At 48.1% G+C, this 22273-nt stretch overlaps 1 protein-coding gene and 1 non-coding gene across 2 annotated transcripts in view; both read right to left on the reverse strand.

Moving 5' to 3' along the window:
• The window catches only part of LOC100306827 (mediator of cell motility 1), a 30533-nt gene extending 10958 nt beyond the window's left edge, over positions 1-19575 (reverse strand). The window contains 6 exon segments of the mRNA NM_001165366.1: positions 2284-2426; positions 3737-3848; positions 8154-8266; positions 13189-13257; positions 14300-14381; positions 19109-19575. Coding sequence (NP_001158838.1) covers positions 2284-2426; positions 3737-3848; positions 8154-8266; positions 13189-13257; positions 14300-14381; positions 19109-19169 — 580 coding nt within the window. The 5' untranslated portion in view covers positions 19170-19575.
• Positions 19576-20468: 893 nt separating this feature from the next.
• Positions 20469-20540, reverse strand: trnah-gug (transfer RNA histidin (anticodon GUG)). The gene has a single exon. It is a non-coding gene; the product is annotated as a tRNA-His (tRNA).
• Positions 20541-22273: the final 1733 nt, after the last annotated feature.

A 22273-nucleotide genomic window follows, 5' to 3' on the forward strand; every position in this document is an offset into this window, starting at 1 on the left:
TAATGGGGGATCCATAATAAACCCCAGGAAGAGTAGCTGCTGCCTAGGCAGGAACTAATGGGGATCCATAATAAACCCCAGGAAGAGTAGCTGCTGCCTTGGCAGGAACTAATGGGGATCCATAATAAACTCCCAGGGAGAGTAGCTGCTGCCTCGACAGGAACTAATGGGGATCCATAATAAACCCCAGGAAGAGTAGCTGCTGCCTTGGCAGGAACTAATGGGGATCCATAATAAACCCCAGGGAGAGTAGCTGCTGCCTTGGCAGGAACTAATGGGGATCCATAATAAACCCCAGGAAGAGTAGCTGCTGCCTAGGCAGGAACTAATGGGGATCCATAATAAACCCCAGGAAGAGTAGCTGCTGCCTTGGCAGGAACTAATGGGGATCCATAATAAACCCCAGGAAGAGTAGCTGCTGCCTTGGCAGGAACTAATGGGGATCCATAATAAACCCCAGGAAGAGTAGCTGCTGCCTTGGCAGGAACTAATGGGGATCCATAATAAACCCCAGGAAGAGTAGCTGCTGCCTTGGCAGGAACTAATGGGGATCCATAATAAACCCCCAGGAAGAGTAGCTGCTGCCTTGGCAGGAACTAATGGGGATCCATAATAAACCCCCAGGAAGAGTAGCTGCTGCCTTGGCAGGAACTAATGGGGTGATCCATAATAAACCCCCAGGAAGAGTAGCTGCTGCCTTGGCAGGAACTAATGGGGATCCATAATAAACCCCAGGAAGAGTAGCTGCTGTCTTGGCAGGAACTAATGGGGATCCATAATAAACCCCCAAGGAAGAGTAGCTGCTGCCTTGGCAGGAACTAATGGGGATCCATAATAAACCCCAGGAAGAGTAGCTGCTGCCTTGGCAGGAACTAATGGGGATCCATAATAAACCCCCAGGAAGAGTAGCTGCTGCCTTGACAGGAACTAATGGGGATCCATAATAAACCCCAGGAAGAGTAGCCGCTGCCTTGGCAGGAACTAATGGGGATCCATAACAAACCCCAGGAAGAGTAGCTGCTGCCTTGGCAGGAACTAATGGGGATCCATAATAAACCCCAGGAAGAGTAGCTGCTGTCTTGGCAGGAACTAATGGGGATCCATAATAAACCCCAAGGAAGAGTAGCTGCTGCCTTGGCAGGAACTAATGGGGATCCATAATAAACCCCCAGGAAGAGTAGCTGCTGCCTTGGCAGGAACTAATGGGGATCCATAATAAACCCCCAGGAAGAGTAGCTGCTGCCTTGGCAGGAACTAATGGGGATCCATAATAAATCCCAGGAAGAGTAGCTGCTGTCTTGGCAGGAACTAATGGGGATCCATAATAAACCCCAGGAAGAGTAGCTGCTGTCTTGGCAGGAACTAATGGGGATCCATAATAAACCCCAGGAAGAGTAGCTGCTGCCTTGGCAGGAACTAATGGGGATCCATAATAAACCCCAGGAAGAGTAGCTGCTGCCTTGGCAGGAACTAATGGGGATCCATAATCAAACCCCCAGGAAGAGTAGCTGCTGCCTTGGCAGGAACTAATGGGGATCCATAATAAACCCCCAGGAAGAGTAGCTGCTGCCTTGGCAGGAACTAATGGGGATCCATAATAATAAGTATAATTAATAATAAATAATAAGAATACAATATTTTTCTAAACACTTCTACATTAATGTGGATGCTACCACGACTACAGATAATCCTGAATGAATCATGACTAACTAAATGGGCGAGGAAGTTAGACGGACAAATATCCTAACTTCTGTTGTTATTGTGAGAGGTTAGCATATCTTGGAAGAATGCTATTTGTTAGTAATTTTCTCACTCATCATATAACTAGGCCAATTTTCCATTATAAGCAACTGAAGCACAAAATATATTAATGTAAAATTCTATAAAAATTACAACACAAAATGAGTTTACCCTAAATTGGTTAATTAATTAATTAATCAACTCAACCGGCTGGATGTGATGTTTGCAATGCACTATCACATTTTAATTCATACAAATAACAATTATTTATGGCCTATACTGAGGCTAAATACAGGTATTCAAAAACTACATCTGATATTTTTTTTGGGGTGTGTGACAGTTAAGGATGAAGGAGAGGTTTTTCAACAAGACAGAACCATTGTTTCCGTATTAAACCCCTTTCACACGATTGTCCTGACCCAAACTGACCTGGCTTGTCATTCCAGCAACTACAGTGGATGGATGTATAACCAGACTAGCTCAACTCAGTAGTGTGAACAAGGTATAATATATTGATTGCTACCAGTCCTGTTCTGTACGTACCCCAGTGGCAGAAGTCCGAGGAGATGATGAACAAGTTGGAGGGATCGGCCAGATACCTGCTGAGCAGTTTCCCATAATCCTGTTCTTTAGACTCACTGAGGGCTCCCACCAGCACCGGGACAATGCTGAGCTCGTCTTTATGACTGCAGTAGGAAACGGAGACAACAAATTACAGGTCTGTTGCACTGGAGACAATTACCCAACCCGATTAAAGGTGAGGGTATTAATAACCCAACCCGATTAAAGGTGAGGGTATTAATAACCCAACCCGATTAAAGGTGAGGGTATTAATAACCCAACCTGATTAAAGGTGAGGGTATTAACCCATCCTGATTAAAGGTGAGGGTATTAATAACCCAACCCGATTAAAGGTGAGGGTATTAATAACCCAACCTGATTAAAGGTGAGGGTATTAATAACCCAACCCGATTAAAGGTGAGGGTATTAATAACCCAACCCGATTAAAGGTGAGGGTATTAATAACCCAACCTGATTAAAGGTGAGGGTATTAACCCATCCTGATTAAAGGTGAGGGTATTAATAACCCAACCTGATTAAAGGTGAGGGTATTAATAACCCAACCTGATTAAAGGTGAGGGTATTAATAACCCAACCTGATTAAAGGTGAGGGTATTAATAACCCAACCCGATTAAAGGTGAGGGTATTAACCACCCAACCTGATTAAAGGTGAGGGTATTAATAACCCAACCTGATTAAAGGTGAGGGTATTAATAACCCAACCTGATTAAAGGTGAGGGTATTAATAACCCATCCTGATTAAAGGTGAGGGTATTAATAACCCAACCTGATTAAAGGTGAGGGTATTAATAACCCAACCTGATTAAAGGTGAGGGTATTAATAACCCAACCTGATTAAAAGGTGAGGGTATTAATAACCCAACCTGATTAAAGGTGAGGGTATTAATAACCCAACCTGATTAAAGGTGAGGGTATTAATAACCCAACCTGATTAAAGGTGAGGGTATTAATAACCCAACCTGATTAAAGGTGAGGGTATTAATAACCCAACCTGATTAAAGGTGAGGGTATTAATAACCCAACCTGATTAAAGGTGAGGGTATTAACCACCCATCCTGATTAAAGGTGAGGGTATTAACCCATCCTGATTAAAGGTGAGGGTGTTTATTGAGTGGGTCCTTTAACTGAGCATACAGGCTTTACTTAGATTAGATTCTTGATTTATAATGAATCTCCATTAGCGACAACTAGTCTTACTGGGGTCCGACACAGTAAACAACCAATCATAAAACCATAGTATAATAATAAACCATAACCATCCAACTCCTCCATTTGTCATGAGGCCCTGCTGGCTCCCACAACCAGGCAGACAGGTCAGGTCTGTACAGTGCCTCTCTCTAAGTCTCTTAATTAATTACTGAACTCTCCGCTGATGGATGGCTTGTGATGAATGAAGAAGACAACCCGTCTTACCTCTCCATGGCTTTAGCAGTGTAAGGCAGGTGCATTTCAATGCTGTGCTCATCCTCGTCTGTCTGAAGGCTCATCCTCTCAAACATCCCAGTCTTCCAGAGGTCAGCATAGACTAGGAGGAGGTGAGGATTCAACATGGACGTTATTACTGGTGAAGTGAGGACGGTCATGGAATTTCAGATGATGGTAATTGGCCAGTCAAATGACCATCGTGGTCTCGGTAATAACTTGGAAAAAATAATAATTAGGCACATTTTTCTCCTCTCCTTCGCTCCGGACTGCATGTGCTGCCATATAAAGAGAATAGAAGGGGCGTCTCCGTTCAAGTCAATGGTAGTGTAATGGTTGGACTGGAGGCCCCTGTGACTGTACCAATAGGAGCAAAGCAGGAAGTGTACCCATCAATAGCAGTTAATTCAAATGTTAACATTCTATACTGAACAAAAATAAAACGCAACACGTAAATTGTTGGTCCCATGTTTCATGAGCTGAAATAAAATATCCCAGAAATCTTCCATATCCACAAAAAGCTTTTTTCTCTCTAATTTTGTTCACAATTTTATTTACATCTCTGTTAGTGAGCAATTCTCCTCTGCCACGATAATCCATCCACCTGACAGATGTGGCATATCAAGAAGCTGATTAAACAGCATTATCATTACACAGGTGCACCTTGTGCTGGGTGACAATAAAAAGGCCAGTAATAATGTGCAGTTCGGGTCACACAACACAATGCCACAGACGTCTGGTGTTTTGAGGGAGCATGTAATTAGCATGCTGACTGCAGGAATGTCCACCAGAGCTGTTGCAAGATCATTTTGTTAATTTCTCTACCATAAGCCGCCTCCAACGTCGTTTTAAAGAATTTGGCGGTACGTCCAACCGGCCTTACAACCGCAGACCACGTGTAACCGTGCCAGCAAAGGACCTCCACATTTGGCTTCTTCACCTGAGGCATCGTCTGAGACCAGCCACCCCGGACAACTGATAAAACTGTGGAAAGAACTTCTGCACAAACTGCTTATTTGTTATTATTTATGATTATTATTTATTCGTCTGCAGTTCATCGTCGTAACCGACATCAGTGGATAAATGCTCACCTTCGATCGCCACTGGCACGCTGGAGAAGTGTGCTCTTCAGGGATGAATCCCAGTTTCAACTGTCCCGGGCAGACGGCAGACAGCGTGTATGGCGTCGTATGAACAGAGCGCCATAAGCTACGGACAACAAACCCAATTGCATTTTAACGAAGGCAATTTGAATGCACAGCGATACCGTGACGGGATCCTGAGGCCACGTTGTCGTGCCATTCATCCGCCGCCATCACCTCATGTTTCAGCATGATAATGCACGGCCCCATGTCACAAGGATCTGGACACAATTCCTGGAAGCTGAAAATGTCCCAGTTCTTCCATTGGCCTGCATACCTCACCAGACATGTCACCTATTGAGCATGTTTGGGATGCTCTGGATCGACGTGTACAACAGCGTGTTCCAGTTCCCGCCCAATATCCAGCAACTTCACACAGACATTGAAGAGGTGTGGGACAACATTCCACAGGCCACAATCAACAGCCTGATTAACTCTATGTGAAGGAGATGTGTCGCTCTGCAAGAGGCAAATGGTGGTCACACGAGATACTGACTGGTTTTCTGATCCACACCCCTACCTTTATTTTTTTAAAGGTATCTGTGACCAACAGATACATATCTGTATTCCCAGTCAAATCCATAGATTAGGGCCAAATACATTTAATTAAATGTAATTATTTCCTTACATGAAATGTAACTCTGTAAAAAAAAATATATATATTTAATTGTTGCATGTTGCGTTTATATTTTTGTTCAGTGTACATTACCATGGAAATGATTGCATCATAATACCAGGCAGCCATTGGGCGTACCCATTGAAGCACATTATGTTACATCATCCCATGTCTAAAATGTGCTGTATAAATAAAGCTTGATTTGATCAATCTAATTGCCAGGGTTAGAGGTTCCCCTTCAGTCTGTAAAACAAACAACCAATCCTATTCACCTGAAGCAAACTGAAAGCCCGCCCTCAGAAGCCCCGCCTTCCTGGCTATAATACTGGGGGGGGGGGGGGGACACATAGAAATCGCATCAATTTCCTCAATTCTTCACTACGAGATTTGGTTGCGACTTAGTGGGGAGAGGGAGTACTCGTCCCCCTAGATGTTGAGAGGTTTCAGTCTTGGTATGTGTGTTTGCTTGTGAAACCAATGCTTCCTTGCTTGAGGTATATGGCCTCCGACTGTGCCCTAGGTGGTTTCACAATGAACATGAAAGATACGAGGGCTGTCCTGTTGCCTGGGGTGGAAATAGGCTCAGGTGGCTTTGGCCCGGCCCAGTTATAAAGAGGCCTTGGCCCGGCCCAGTTATGAAGAGGCCTTGGCCCGGCCCAGTTATGAAGAGGCCTTGGCCCGGCCCAGACCAGTTATAAAGAGGCCTTGGCCCAGACCAGACCAGTTATGAACAGGCCCTGCTTCTCTCAAGGCCCCTCCTCCTCCTCACAAGGCCCCTGCCAAGGCCCCTCCCAAGGCCCCTCCTCCTCCTCCCAAGGCCCCTCCCAAGGCCCCTCCTCCTCCTCCTCCCAAGGCCCCTCCCAAGGCCCCTCCTCCTCCTCCCAAGGCCCCTCCCAAGGCCCCTCCTCCTCCTCCCAAGGCCCCTCCCAAGGCCCCTTCTCCCCCTCACAAGGCCCCTCCTCCTCCCAAGGCTCCTCCTCCTCCCCCTCACAAGGCTCCTCCTCCTCCCCCTCACAAGGCTCCTCCTCCTCCCCCTCACAAGGCTCCTCCTCCCCCTCCCCCTCACAAGGCCCCTCCTCCCCCTCACAAGGCCCCTCCCCCTCACAAGGCCCCTCCTCCTCACAAGGCCCCTCCTCCTCCCCCTCACAAGGCTCCTCCCACAAGGCCCCTCCTCCTCCCCCTCACAAGGCTCCTCCCACAAGGCCCCTCCTCCTCCCCCTCACAAGGCCCCTCCTCCTCCCCCTCACAAGGCCCCTCCTCCTCCCCCTCACAAGGCTCCTCCTCCTCCCCCTCACAAGGCTCCTCCTTCTCCTCACAAGGCCCCTCCTCCTCCCCCTCACAAGGCCCCTCCTCCCCCTCCCCCTCACAAGGCTCGTCCCCCTCACAAGGCCCCTCCCCCTCACAAGGCCCCTCCTCCTCACAAGGCCCCTCCCCCTCACAAGGCTCCTCCTCCTCACAAGGCCCCTCCTCCTCCCCCTCACAAGGCCCCTCCCCCTCACAAGGCCCCTCCTCCTCCCCCTCACAAGGCCCCTCCTCCTCCCCCTCACAAGGCTCCTCCCACAAGGCCCCTCCTCCTCCCCCTCACAAGGCCCCTCCTCCTCCCCCTCACAAGGCTCCTCCCACAAGGCCCCTCCTCCTCCCCCTCACAAGGCCCCTCCTCCTCCCCCTCACAAGGCTCCTCCTCCTCCCCCTCACAAGGCCCCTCCTCCTCCCCCTCACAAGGCCCCTCCTCCTCCCCCTCACAAGGCCCCTCCTCACAAGGCCCCTCCTCCTCACAAGGCCCCTCCTCCTCACAAGGCCCCTCCTCCTCACAAGGCCCCTCCTCCCTCCCCCTCACAAGGCCCCTCCTCCTCCCCCTCACAAGGCCCCTCCTCCCCCTCCCCAGGCTCCTCCCCCTCACAAGGCCCCTCCCCCTCACAAGGCCCCTCCCCCTCACAAGGCCCCTCCTCCTCCCCCTCACAAGGCCCCTCCTCCTCCCCCTCAGCTCTAGTTAATAAAGTAACTTACAAATGGACTTGTCTGCTGCTTCCTTAACTCGGATCTGACCTCGTCGACATGGAACTGGTCGCCGTCAGGTCCGTTTGGAAAGACTATCTATATTGAAAAATGTATTTATGCGTAATTTGTTCGGGTGGGAAAGCCCCAGGTCCATTTCAGAATGGGTCCAACTTCTTAGAGGCCCAACAACAGACAACGCCAGGAACATTGTAAATGATGTCACAGAAACTGGACTTGGGCCTGGAATAGGGTGCGTTTTTTTGGGGGGGCCAATTAAACATAAAAATGACGTACATTAAGTGTCTAAAGTTCATTTCTCCTCTGTACCGTAACCCCAAAACACCAACACGTACCGAAACATGGGTTTGGTGAACTGTTACACCCTTAGTTATGAATAGAAGTACTGTTCTCTGAAGGAGGGAACGAGGTACAACAGATTTGGGACCAAACCAACATCAGTTTGGGCTCACCGAAGAGTGGTACTGAATTGAGGAAATGGATGAGAGCCTCGCTATTATAGCAGGGAAGCGGGGCCAACTAGAAATAGATCCCTACCCTTCTGGTCAATCATGAGGTGTTTTATAAACCTCAGCAGACTACAGTGTGTGTGTGTGTGTGTGTGTGTGTGTGTGTGTGTGTGTGGTGTACCTACCCTTCTGGTCAATCCTGAGGTCGTAGAGAGGCGTTTTATAAATCTCAGCGGAGGACAGGGCACAGCGGGACAGAGGAACATGGTGAGACGGACCCAAGATGAACACCCTGCGACTACAGGGGGAAAGAGAGGACTCAGTCACCTCACTGTCCTCAGTAGGACTCAGTCACCTCACTGTCCTCAGTAGGACTCAGTCACGTCACTGTCCTCAGTAGGACTCAGTCACCTCACTGTCCTCAGTAGGACTCAGTCACCTCACTGTCCTCAGTAGGACTCAGTCACCTCACTGTCCTCAGTCACCTCACTGTCCTCAGTCACCTCACGGTCCTCAGTAGGACTCAGTCACCTCACTGTCCTCAGTAGGACTCAGTCACCTCACTGTCCTCAGTAGGACTCAGTCACCTCACTGTCCTCAGTAGGACTCAGTCACCTCACTGTCCTCAGTAGGACTCAGTCACCTCACTGTCCTCAGTAGGACTCAGTCACCTCACTGTCCTCAGTAGGACTCAGTCACCTCACTGTCCTCAGTAGGACTCAGTCACCTCACGGTCCTCAGTAGGACTCAGTCACCTCACGGTCCTCAGTAGGACTCAGTCACCTCACGGTCCTCAGTAGGACTCAGTCACCTCACTGTCCTCAGTAGGACTCAGTCACCTCACTGTCCTCAGTAGGACTCAGTCACCTCACTGTCCTCAGTAGGACTCAGTCACCTCACTGTCCTCAGTAGGACTCAGTCACCTCACTGTCCTCAGTAGGACTCAGTCACCTCACTGTCCTCAGTAGGACTCAGTCAGCTCACTGTCCTCAGTAGGACTCAGTCAGCTCACTGTCCTCAGTAGGACTCAGTCAGCTCACTGTCCTCAGTAGGACTCAGTCAGCTCACGGTCCTCAGTAGGACTCAGTCACCTCACTGTCCTCAGTAGGACTCAGTCACCTCACTGTCCTCAGTCACCTCACTGTCCTCAGTCACCTCACTGTCCTCAGTCACCTCACTGTCCTCAGTCACCTCACTGTCCTCAGTCACCTCACTGTCCTCAGTCACCTCACTGTCCTCAGTCACCTCACTGTCCTCAGTCACCTCACTGTCCTCAGTAGGACTCAGTCACCTCACTGTCCTCAGTAGGACTCAGTCACCTCACTGTCCTCAGTCACCTCACTGTCCTCAGTCACCTCACTGTCCTCAGTCACCTCACTGTCCTCAGTCACCTCACTGTCCTCAGTCACCTCACTGTCCTCAGTAGGACTCAGTCACCTCACTGTCCTCAGTAGGACTCAGTCACCTCACGGTCCTCAGTAGGACTCAGTCACCTCACGGTCCTCAGTAGGACTCAGTCACCTCACTGTCCTCAGTAGGACTCAGTCAGCTCACTGTCCTCAGTAGGACTCAGTCAGCTCACTGTCCTCAGTAGGACTCAGTCAGCTCACTGTCCTCAGTAGGACTCAGTCACCTCACTGTCCTCAGTAGGACTCAGTCACCTCACTGTCCTCAGTAGGACTCAGTCAGCTCACTGTCCTCAGTAGGACTCAGTCACCTCACTGTCCTCAGTAGGACTCAGTCACCTCACTGTCCTCAGTAGGACTCAGTCACCTCACTGTCCTCAGTAGGACTCAGTCACCTCACTAGGACTCAGTCACCTCACGGTCCTCAGTAGGACTCAGTCACCTCACTGTCCTCAGTAGGACTCAGTCACCTCACTGTCCTCAGTAGGACTCAGTCACCTCACTGTCCTCAGTAGGACTCAGTTCTGCATTGCAGCTCAGTGGACCAGCCATCACGGACCAGCCATTAGTAACGTCGGCCGACCAGCCATCACGGACCAGCCATCACGGACCAGCCATCACGGACCAGCCATCATGGACCAGCCATCACGGACCAGCCATCACGGACCAGCCATCACGGACCAGCCATCACGGACCAGCCATTAGTAACGTCGGCCGACCAGCCATCATGGACCAGCCATCACGGACCAGCCATCACGGACCAGCCATCACGGACCAGCCATTAGTAACGTCGGCCGACCAGCCATCATGGACCAGCCATCATGGACCAGTCACCACGGACCAGTCACCACGGACCAGCCATCACGGACCAGCCATCACGGACCAGCCATTAGTAACGTCGGCCGACCAGCCATCATGGACCAGCCATCACGGCCAGCCAGTCGCGGCCGACCAGCCATCATGGACCAGCCATCCGGCCAGCCCACGGACCAGCCATCCGGCCAGCCTAGTAACGTCGGCGGACCAGCCATCACGGACCAGCCATCCGGCCAGCCCCGGACCAGCCATCACGGACCAGCCATTAGTAACGTCGGCGGCCGCCCCGGACCAGCCATCCGGCCAGTCCCCGGACCAGCCATCGACGTCGGCCGACCAGCCATCACGGACCAGCCCATGGCCAGCCTCACGGACCGCCTCCCGCGGCCGACCAGCCATCATGGACCAGCCATCAGTAACGTCGGCCGACCAGCCATCACGAACCAGCCATCCGTAACGTCGGCCGACCAGCCATCACGGACCAGCCATCAGTAACGTCGGCCGACCAGCCATCACGGACCAGCCATCAGTAACGACGGCAGACCAGCCATCACGGACCAGCCATCAGTAACGTCGGCCGACCAGCCATCACGGACCAGCCATTGGTAACGTCGGCCGACCAGCCATCACGGACCAGCCATTAGTAACGTCGGCCGACCAGCCATCACGGACCAGTCACCACGGACCAGCCATCACGGACCAGCCATCACGGACCAGCCATCACGGACCAGTCACCACGGACCAGCCATCACGGACCAGCCATCACGGACCAGCCATCACGGACCAGCCATCAGTAACGTCGGCCGACCAGCCATCATGGACCAGCCATCAGTAACGTCGGCCGACCAGCCATCACGGACCAGTCACCACGGACCAGCCATCACGGACCAGCCATCAGTAACGTCGGCCGACCAGCCATCACGGACCAGTCACCACGGACCAGCCATCACGGACCAGCCACCACGGACCAGCCATCACGGACCAGCCATCAGTAACGTTGGCGGACCAGCCACCACGGACCAGCCATTAGTAACGTCGGCCGACCAGCCATCATGGACCAGTCACCACGGACCAGTCACCACGGACCAGCCATCACGGACCAGCCATTAGTAACGTCGGCCGACCAGCCATCATGGACCAGCCATCACGGACCAGCCATTAGTAACGTCGGCCGACCAGCCATCATGGACCAGCCATCACGGACCAGCCATCATGGACCAGCCATCACGGACCAGCCATCACGGACCAGCCATTAGTAACGTCGGCGGACCAGCCATCACGGACCAGCCATCACGGACCAGTCACCACGGACCAGCCATCACGGACCAGCCATTAGTAACGTCGGCGGACCAGCCATCACGGACCAGCCATCACGGACCAGTCACCACGGACCAGCCACCACGGACCAGCCATCAGTAACGTCGGCCGACCAGCCATCACGGACAAGCCATCATCGACCAGCCATCACGGACCAGCCATCACTAACGTCGGCCGACCAGCCATCATGGACCAGCCATCAGTAACGTCGGCCGACCAGCCATCATGGACCAGCCATCAGTAACGTCGGCCGACCAGCCATCATGGACCAGCCATCAGTAACGTCGGCCGACCAGCCATCAAGGACCAGCCATTAGTAACGTCGGCCGACCAGCCATCACGGACCAGTCACCACGGACCAGCCATCACGGACCAGCCATCACGGACCAGCCATCAGTAACGTCGGCCGACCAGCCATCATGGACCAGCCATCAGTAACGTCGGCCGACCAGCCATCACGGACCAGCCATCACGGACCAGCCATCAGTAACGTCGGCCGACCAGCCATCACGGACCAGTCACCACGGACCAGCCATCACGGACCAGTCACCACGGACCAGCCATCACGGACCAGTCACCACGGCACCAGCCATCCACGGACCAGCCATCAGTAACGTCGGCCGACCAGCCATCACGGACCAGTCACCACGGACCAGCCATCACGGACCAGCCATCACGGACCAGCCATCAGTAACGTCGGCCGACCAGCCATCACGGACCAGTCACCATGGACCAGCCATCACGGACCAGTCACCACGGAGCAGTCACCACGGACCAGTCACCACGGACCAGCCATAACGGACCAGTCACCACGGACCAGTCACCACGGACCAGCCATCACGGACCAGCCACCACGGACCAGTCACCACGGACCAGCCATCACGGACCAGCCACCACGGACCAGCCATCAGTAACGTCGGCGGACCAGCCACCACGGACCAGCCACCACGGACCAGCCACCACGGACCAGCCATCAGTAACGTCGGCGGACCAGCCACCACGGACCAGCCATCACGGACCAGCCATCACGGACCAGCCATCAGTAACGTCGGCCGACCAGCCATCACGGACCAGCCATCAGTAACGTTGGCGGACCAGCCATCAGTAACGTCGGCCGACCAGCCATCACGGACCAGCCACCACGGACCAGCCATCAGTAACGTCGGCCGACCAGCCATCACGGACCAGCCATCAGTAACGTCGGCCGACCAGCCATCAGTAACGTTGGCGGACCAGCCATCAGTAACGTCGGCCGACCAGCCATCACGGACCAGCCATCAGTAACGTCGGCCGACCAGCCATCACGGACCAGCCATCAGTAACGTCGGCCGACCAGCCATCACGGACCAGCCATCAGTAACGTCGGCCGACCAGCCATCACGGACCAGCCATCAGTAACGTCGGCGGACCAGGCTCCGATCATGTTGTTCCAGGGCTACTCCAATACGGCTAACTACTGTCTGTCTGAGGTAACTACAGTCTCATAGTTCCTTCATGGTGAAACAGGGCAGGATAAGGGTTTGATAAGGAGGGAAAATGTAGAAAAAGCATTTTAAAAACCTCTCATTTTCGATTTGATGATACTTAAAATCGTCCATGAAAATGTATTTTGTTAGTGACAAAATGTGTTTAATTTAGAAACCTGATTGAACGTATGTAAGGCAACAGACAAGGTACTTACGTAACAGAAGGGTCGATTTGTTTGTAGGCGTGTGCAGCACAAGCACCGCAGTACGAATATCCTGCATGGCTGGAAACACATAACAAGACACCATTACAACCTGGCTGGCAACACATTACAACCTGGCTGGAAACACATTACAACCTGGCTGGCAACACATTACAACCTGGCTGGCTGACAACACAATACAACCTGGCTGACTGACAACCTGGCTGACTGACAACACAATACAACCTGGCTGACTGACAACCTGGCTGACTGACAACACAATACAACCTGGCTGGCTGACAGCACAATACAACCTGGCTGACTGACAACACAATACAACCTGGCTGACTGACAACCTGGCTGACTGACAGCACAATACAACCTGGCTGACTGACAGCACAATACAACCTGGCTGACAACACAATACAACCTGGCTGACAACACAATACAACCTGGCTGGCTGACAACCTGGCTGACTGACAACACAATACAACCTGGCTGGCTGACTGACAACACAATACAACCTGGCTGGCTGACAGCACAATACAACCTGGCTGACTGACAACACAATACAACCTGGCTGACTGACAACCTGGCTGACTGACAGCACAATACAACCTGGCTGACTGACAGCACAATACAACCTGGCTGACAACACAATACAACCTGGCTGACAACACAATACAACCTGGCTGGCTGACAACCTGGCTGACTGACAACACAATACAACCTGGCTGGCTGACTGACAACACAATACAACCTGGCTGGCTGACTGACAACACAATACAACCTGGCTGGCTGACTGACAACACAATACAACCTGACAACACAATACTACCTGGCTGGCTGACTGACAACACAATACAACCTGGCTGACAACACAATACAACCTGGCTGGCTGACAACACAATACAACCTGGCTGACTGACAACACAATACAACCTGGCTGGCTGGCACCTGGTTGACTGACAGCACAATACAACCTGGCTGGCTGACAACACAATACAACCTGGCTGGCTGACAACACAATACAACCTGGCTGACTGACAACACAATACAACCAATAGAAAACAAGATGAGGCCTTTTCCTCGACTTATAGGAACAACTTGTAGTGGAGCTTACGGCGCTATAATGGCTCTAGCAGGGCTGACAGTGGATTGTGCTTGAGACAACCAGCCTTCTAGTTGTGTATTCAGCTGGGAGCCTGTAGAGAGGGAAGAACAACACTTCATTAATCCATACCAAACCAAAACAATGACTCTTCTGCTGTACCCAATGCCTCTTATACACAGGGGAACATACCCAGGTCGACATTATTAACTGCAGTAGAGAGAGTCAGCGCTTTTAAAAAGTTCCTTGGCGTCCACATCACCGAGGACTTGACACGGACTAACAACGTCACTCTGGTTAAAACGCCGCAAAAGCGTCTCTGCTTCCTGGGGGGGGGGGGGGGGGATGGGGCCTGAGGTTCGGCATGCTACTATACCACTGCACCGCTGAGAGCATCGTGACCAGTTGCATCACAGACCGGTGCAGGAATTGCTCTGTCCACGACCGCAAGGCCCTCCAGCGGGTGGTGAAGACGGTCCAGTGCATGTGGAAGAGGAGCGTCCTCTAAAAACGGTGGCTGAGGAATGCCTGCAGCATCATTAAGGACCCCAAACGCCAGCTGTTCACTGCCTTACCGTCCAACAGACAGTATCAGAGCACCTCACCTTAGCACACATGCACTCATCCCCCTTCCCCAAAACATGTGTAAATACTTCCTGTATTATAAACGGAAATGTTTATTCTATTCTACTGAGACATTTACTTTCTGTTTGTGTTCCTGTCGTTTCATCGTCCAGAAGGAATCAGCAGTCAGCGTTTGGCTGGATGGTGAATACCATGTGTGTCCTGTACATACAACTAATACACATTAGGTAGTAGTCTGTTTGTGGATTAACGCAAGTCCTTGTGATGCTAAACATTGTCTGCCACGGTAAGGAGTTGGCATGATACCACAGAAAGATCTGGGACAACGATAATCAGAAGCTACTTTCTCAGACAAAGTACAACACTGACTGACTGAATCTGTACGCAAACAGCTAGCTGGCTGGCTGGCTGGCTGGCTGGCTGGCTGGCTGGCTGGCTTATGTTGTGGAAAATTAAATCAAATATTTCATAGATTCCCTGAACTTGTAAATTCAATTAGACTTTATTACAAAAAGTAACAAAGCCGAGCAATAGCATGGAAGAACTGACTTCACCACAGACCTCAGGCTTTAAAGGTTTCCACCTTCACATAACACACACGGTCACTCCCCTCTACCTATATGATTAACACCCATTGGCCACCATTATGTTTCTGTCTCAATTCTTGCTCGTTTTCCCGATTATACTGGTGGCGTTATCCATACACATAATGCAGGAGTCTGTCCAGTGATATTCACGGGACTACACAATGGCTCTCCCCAAGCCTGTGACGGCACAGCCATACATATACAACAGAATCACATGCCTTAATGTTAGCCACAGGACCAGGTAATGACATATCAGCCTTTATTCTGCTTACACCTGTCTATTAATTAACCCTGTGTTTTCTGTCTCAATACCGCTGGGAGAACAGTCTGGATACTGGAAGGGAGAAAAAAAGTGTTGTTTTTTTCCTAAAAATCAATCCAATACATTGAGCAAAGAGGAGTCAATACTTGATCAATAAGGATGGTTTTCATCTGCCTGGACAATGTTTACAAAATAGCTGTGACGCACTGGGACTGCATGTGCGTTTGTGTATAGGACTACCATCGAAGCACTGCTTAAATGACTTCCTGATTAACTGAAATGAGGACAGACATCGCTAGCCTATCCCATCTACCCTATTCCCTTTACAGAGTACCACAGGACGAGTCATAACACCCTTTACAGAGTACCACAGGACGAGTCATAACACCCTTTACAGAGTACCGCAGGACGAGTCATAACACCCTTTACAGAGTACCACAGGACGAGTCCTAACACCCTTTACAGAGTACCACAGGACGAGTCCTAACACCCTTTACAGAGTACCACAGGACGAGTCCTAACACCCTTTACAGAGTACCACAGGACGAGTCCTAACACCCTTTACAGAGTACCACAGGACGAGTCATAACACCCTTTACAGAGTACCGCAGGACGAGTCATAACACCCTTTACAGAGTACCACAGGACGAGTCATAACACCCTTTACAGAGTACCGCAGGACGAGTCATAACACCCTTTACAGAGTACCACAGGACGAGTCATAACACCCTTTACAGAGTACCACAGGACGAGTCATAACACCCTTTACAGAGTACCACAGGACGAGTCATAACACCCTAAATCTCTCTAGGACACGGTGACTTATCAATATACTGTTAACTAAATGTAGTAATTAATAAATTAGCTACATTTCTTCAAATGGGTAATTATGTGAATTGTGTTGTGCAAGTTTTAAATTGACACAATACCTGGTGTCAGCTAGAGAGGATGTGCAGCAGCTTGCAGGGATTTGTAGTTTTTCACGATGTCTACATTAACGCTGATTAGCATTTTCAAATCAAGCGTAAATACAGGCGATTATATTGATAAGTCACCGTGTCCTAGAGAGATTTAGATGGTTATCAAAATGTCACGCCAGGGTAAGACTACACAAAACACAGCCCCTTATTGGAAGAGTTTCTAAAATCCCCATATGAGGAAAAATTATTAGTGGAAAAACAATTAGAACCATTTCCCTGTTTGACCGCTAGGTTTTATGGGTATTATGACACCTCCACAGTGCACTATATAGGGAATAGGGTGCCATTTGGGATGCAGCCTGAATGATGTCAGCCTAATCCCACATCAGCAAGGCTCCGGGTACTCTGACCTTTCAGGACAACTCTGCTGATCCCTGATATTTAAGGCTACATGCTCACGGGCACAATGGAGGATTCATGTCCCTTCAATCAATGTGACCCCCGACGTCACTGTCTGTCTGTATCTTACCGGCTGGCTTCATCAGCCTTGTTATGTGTGACTGACTGGGCTGGAGCAGAGAGATAACAGAGAGATACAAGTCTTTACAACAATGAGCGTTTACGTCCCAAGCGGCACCTTATTTCCTTTATAGGGCACTAATTGACCAGGGACCATAGGGCACTAAATTGACCAGGGACCATAGGGCACTAAATTGACCAGGGACCATAGGGCACTAAATTGACCAGGGACCATAGAATAGGGCACTAATTGACCAGGGACCAAAGAATAGGGCACTAATTGACCAGGGACCATAGAATAGGGCACTAATTGACCAGGGACCAAAGAATAGGGCACTAATTGACCAGGGACCATAGAATAGGGCACTAATTGACCAGGGACCAAAGAATAGGGCACTCATTTGACCAGGGACCATAGGGTCAGAGAATAGGGTGCAATTGGGGACAAAGCCTGTGTATATTGACAAATACTTGTGTTGTCCTCCTCACTATCACTGTATGCAAAGCAAACTGCCAAGCATCTAGCTGAGGTTACTAATCAAGCCCATGATTCACTAAGGCTAATGTCATTTAGTTGAGCTAAAATAACTCACTACATCCTCACGGTAAGATATTTTGAACACAGTAATATCCTAACTCACAGATTCCTTCACATTTATATTGCAATGTCAGAGAAAAATGTATGTAATGTGATATACACTAAACCCTTGGATTAGGGTTAGTTTATATACACTAAACCCCTTGGATTAGGGTTAGTTTAAATGTAATGTTATATACACTAAACCCTTGGATTAGGGTTCGTTTATATACACTAAACCCTTGGATTAGGGTTAGTTTAAATGTAATGTGATATACACTAAACCCTTGGATTAGGGTTAGTTTAAATGCCCCCCCCCCAAAAAAATAATTCTACTTTTGATGACAAGTTGACGAAAGCCGTATCCCTTCTAGCCACCACAACCCTAGACTAGTAGCTACAGTTGGCTAACAAGGGACATAGTAGCAAGCTTGCTAAGCTAAATGAAAAGTAATGTGTGAGATGAGGAATAAACTAGCTAGCTGATCCCAATGCAATATGAGCACTCAATTTGCTGCCTAGACCTACCCAGGGAGGTGGTCCTTTGTTCCAGACGAGAGGAATGTCTATGTGGACTAAATAACCAGGGAGGGTCAGTCAGCTAGCCAGATCACTGACAGTCCTTTTGGTGGAGTAGGCTATAATGATAGATGTATAGGGGAATATTTTGCGATAATGATTAACTGACCGTTCACTGAGATGGTTGTCAGTGTTTTTGACATAATTAGCTAATGCTGTTGACAAGGGTTGCTACCTGTAACTACCTAGTATGGCTAGACATTTCTTCCAATCATCAGATCATATAACTCACCATTTCAAAAAATAAAATAAAAAAGTTCTGAGTAAACAAGACGTGCGTGGACTAAAATAATTGTATGTGTGTTAGCTAGCTTCTAACGCTAGCTTGTAAATAACAACAATAAGAAAAATCGTCCTAATTCTGCTGTTTGATAAAGAAGTGACAGCTGATGCAAGCTAAGTAGCAGACTGTTGTTCTGGGCCAGCTTGATAGAGAACGGCCTGTTGTTGTTTTTATCACCCCCCCTCCTCTCTCCTACTCAACTAGCCAGCTATCTAACGTTAACTAGTTACTTTACCGGACAACAACAGCCCAAGAGAGGACCTGTCTGCAGCTAGCTAGCTAACTAACTAGCTAACTACCCCGGACAAACAGTCCCAAAGAAGAAACAAAAAAATAGTTCAGTAGCTAGCTAGTTAGCAAGGTTTGGTAACCAGGTTAGCTACTTACCCGGACAAACAACTCAAACATTACAGAGGAAGCCCCGTAAAATACAGCTAGTTATCTTGACCCCTATTAGTTAACTAGTTAAACCTGGTCTCTGGCCCATTTTCCTGGTTCGGGTTCTGTACCTGAGGCGGTGTACCAACTGCCAGCGTGACTTGCTTCTCTGCTAACGGCTCGGTTCGACATCTTAGCTGCCGAGCTGCCTATCTTGAATAAAATGTCCGGTAGAAAAATATAGATATATTTTTTGAAATTAACTCTGGGGGGGGAGGAGGGGGAAGAAGAAAAAAAACAACTACCTAAATAGAAACCACCAAATAAAAACTAAAAAAAGTTGACAAGACAAAAGAAAGGAAAGAATAGCTAGCTAGAGAGTAGCCAAGTTATCCAGATGTCGTCGAAGTTGAAATGCTGAGGAGAAAAGTGATGCTAACGGTTACTTCCAAAAAAAATAAGATTAAACGAGGTTTTTTTTTTTTTTAGTTACGTTATGAACAAAACCCAAAAAAACTCAATGCAGTTTGTCAAAGTAGTACTATTGATTTGACTAAAACTAGTTTGTCATAAATCGGGCTAGATGGTAGCAACTGTACATCATCATCGACTAAAGTAATATGTTTTTTGTTTTTTTTTGCATACAGCAGAGATAATATAAAACAGGAGATAGGAAACCTAATGAAGAATATCTCTGGCCTCACCGAGCAGACCGTCGAATCAATGCGTTTACGTTGTCACGCAATTACGTCTTAAATTGAGGGTATAAATCGAGCAGTGGAGTAAAATTAATCGAGCAAATTATTATTATTATAAAAAATTTAAAAATTAACAAATCAATGCAAAAAGTACATGGGGAAACATAAGTGTATATATATATATAAACAATATACAAAGGACATTTGGGCTATTGGGTACAATATTACATTAAACAAGGACCTTATTAAGGGGTATACACACATTTATAATTCTAACAGCTTTTTTTTTTTGGCAGAGTATTTAATTGTCTTAAAATATAAATTCAATTTCAATATTTTCAATTTCAATCTCTGCATACAGTCACAGCAAGTCAAAGCTGCTGAGTTGTGACACGCTAGTCGGAACGAGGAAACTCGGGAATTTTCGGCTAACCAGTTGGCCTGTCGGAAATAGCCGAGTGTCCCAGTTCCGACCAGCATGAATAAACCGATTCCTTGATTCCCGATGGTCGGGAACGTTTTCTTAAAAATGAAGTAGGCCTGCCTGGATTGGCTGATCGAGGAGTATACAGAGAAAACGATTCGTTAAAATGTTTTATAGGCGTGTAGAAAGAGTGGCTATGCCATAGATGTCTATGGGTATGCTCGGTTTGGCTCAGTTCACGCATATATTATATATTTCTTGATTTCCCACATGAAAAACTGGAATAGATATGATTACAAAGCATATTTATTATGTTTAGAACACATTTTTAAAAAAATAACCCTTTTGCCGTGACATTGTGTATCGCAATGCCGTGACCCGGATTCGAACCGGGGTTGCTGCGGCCACAACGCAGAGTACTAACCTCTATACGATCACGGCGAGCTACCAGGGCTTCTGCACATCTGGGAGATATTCCCTCAGTAGAACTCGTGTGCACCGAATTTCGATGAAAATATTGATCATGCTGATATTAAAATCATGGTACGAGAATGATTTTGCCCAATGCGAACCGTACGTGCACTTTCGGGACTTCTTCGGGACTAATAAACGGAACCAGGCCACATGGAATAATCCACAGAATGGATTTAGGATTGGTAATGTCTGTTACTATGGTTGCAGCGGCAGTTTCTGTAAGATTACAATAGTTACCAACAATAGCAACATGAAACCAACAGGTTTTCACACCACTGTTAACTACTTACTTAAAGAAATACATAAGTTTGTATTTTATAATCAGACGACCACCCGGACTATTTACATTGACCCCCCCCCACCCTTTGTTTTTACACTGCTGCTACTCGCTGTTTATTATCTATGCATAGTCACCTTACATATTACCTCGACTAACCTGTACCCCCGCACATTGACTCAGTACCGATACCCCCTATATATAGCTTCGTTATTGTTATGTAATTATATATTTTTTTTTTTACTTTAGTTTATTTAGTAACTATTTTCTTAACTCTATTTCTTTAACTGTATTGTTGGTTAAGGGCTTGTAAGTAAACATTTCACTGTGAGGTCTACACCTGTTGTATGTGACAAATAGAATTTGATTTGATTTGAGACCACGTGTAAACAGCCCAAGACCTTCACATCCCACTTGGGAATTTGAATGCACAGAGATACCGTGACATCGTCTTGCTCACCTTTGATGGAGTGTTGTTTCTGGGTATAGATATATATGGAGTGTTGTTTCTCTGGGTATAGATATATATGGAGTGTTGTTTCTCTGGGTATAGATATATATGGAGTGTTGTCTCTGGGTATAGATATATATGGAGTGTTGTTTCTGGGTATAGATATATATGGAGTGTTGTTTCTCTGGGTATAGATATATATGGAGTGTTGTCTCTGGGTATAGATATATATGGAGTGTTGTGTCTCTGGGTATAGATATATATGGAGTGTTGTCTCTCTGGGTATAGATATATATGGAGTGTTGTCTCTCTGGGTATAGATATATATGGAGTGTTGTTTCTGGGTATAGATATATATGGAGTGTTGTTTCTCTGGGTATAGATATATATGGAGTGTTGTCTCTGGGTATAGATATATATGGAGTGTTGTTTCTGGGTATAGATATATATGGAGTGTTGTTTCTCTGGGTATAGATATATATGGAGTGTTGTCTCTCTGGGTATAGATATATATGGAGTGTTGTCTCTCTGGGTATAGATATATATGGAGTGTTGTCTCTGGGTATAGATATATATGGAGTGTTGTTTCTCTGGGTATAGATATATATGGAGTGTTGTTTCTCTGGGTATAGATATATATGGAGTGTTGTTTCTCTGGGTATAGATATATATGGAGTGTTGTTTCTCTGGGTATAGATATATATGGAGTGTTGTTTCTCTGGGTATAGATATATATGGAGTGTTGTTTCTCTGGGTATAGATATATATGGAGTGTTGTTTCTCTGGGTATAGATATATATGGAGTGTTGTTTCTCTGGGTATAGATATATATGGAGTGTTGTTTCTCTGGGTATAGATATATATGGAGTGTTGTTTCTCTGGGTATAGATATATATGGAGTGTTGTCTCTCTGGGTATAGATATATATGGAGTGTTGTTTCTCTGGGTATAGATATATATGGAGTGTTGTTT

Source organism: Salmo salar, chromosome 28 (genome assembly GCF_965601325.2).
Source record: "Salmo salar chromosome 28, fSalSal1, whole genome shotgun sequence".
NCBI classification, from domain to species: Eukaryota; Metazoa; Chordata; class Actinopteri; order Salmoniformes; family Salmonidae; genus Salmo; species Salmo salar.